The 461-nt window shown below is 47.1% G+C and overlaps 1 protein-coding gene across 1 annotated transcript in view; it reads right to left on the minus strand.

Moving 5' to 3' along the window:
- The window catches only part of EMH_0016720 (Heat repeat family protein, related, related), a gene marked incomplete at both ends in the record, with an annotated part of 5,052 nt that extends 4,739 nt beyond the window's left edge, over positions 1-313 (minus strand). The window contains one exon of the mRNA XM_013500714.1: positions 218-313. Coding sequence (XP_013356168.1) covers positions 218-313 — 96 coding nt within the window. The remainder of the gene's footprint in view (positions 1-217) is intronic.
- Between the last annotated feature and the right edge of the window lie 148 nt (positions 314-461).

Genomic DNA, 461 nt, shown 5'->3' on the forward strand with positions numbered 1-461 from the left:
GGCAGCAGCAGCAGCAGCGCAGCAGCAGCAACAGCGGTAGCAGCAACACAGACAGGTGCACCTTGCTAGAGAGACAGTTGATTGAATGGAGACAGCTGCTGCTGCTGCTATATCTCTCTTTGTATTTGAGGGTTTAGGGTTTAGGGTTTAGGGTTTATATTTCTCTGCTGCAGCTGCAGCAGCAATGCCCTTGTCTCCTCCTCAGCCTGCGTGCTACCAGGCAAAACCCTGTTGCTGCTGCTGCTTCTGTCCCTGCTGCTGCTGCTGCTGCTGCTGCTGCTGCTGCTGCTGCTGCTGTGGGGTGTATACGCATCGAAGCAGCAGAGAAAAAGCTGCTGCAGCAGAAACTGACGTTGGGGTGTACAGACACCTCAACTCTGCCATACACCGCGGGATATATATATATATATATATATATATATATATATATATATATATATATATATATATATATATATATA

This window comes from Eimeria mitis, genomic scaffold, assembly GCF_000499745.2.
Source record: "Eimeria mitis Houghton genomic scaffold, Emh_scaff577, whole genome shotgun sequence".
NCBI lineage: Eukaryota > Apicomplexa > Conoidasida > Eucoccidiorida > Eimeriidae > Eimeria > Eimeria mitis.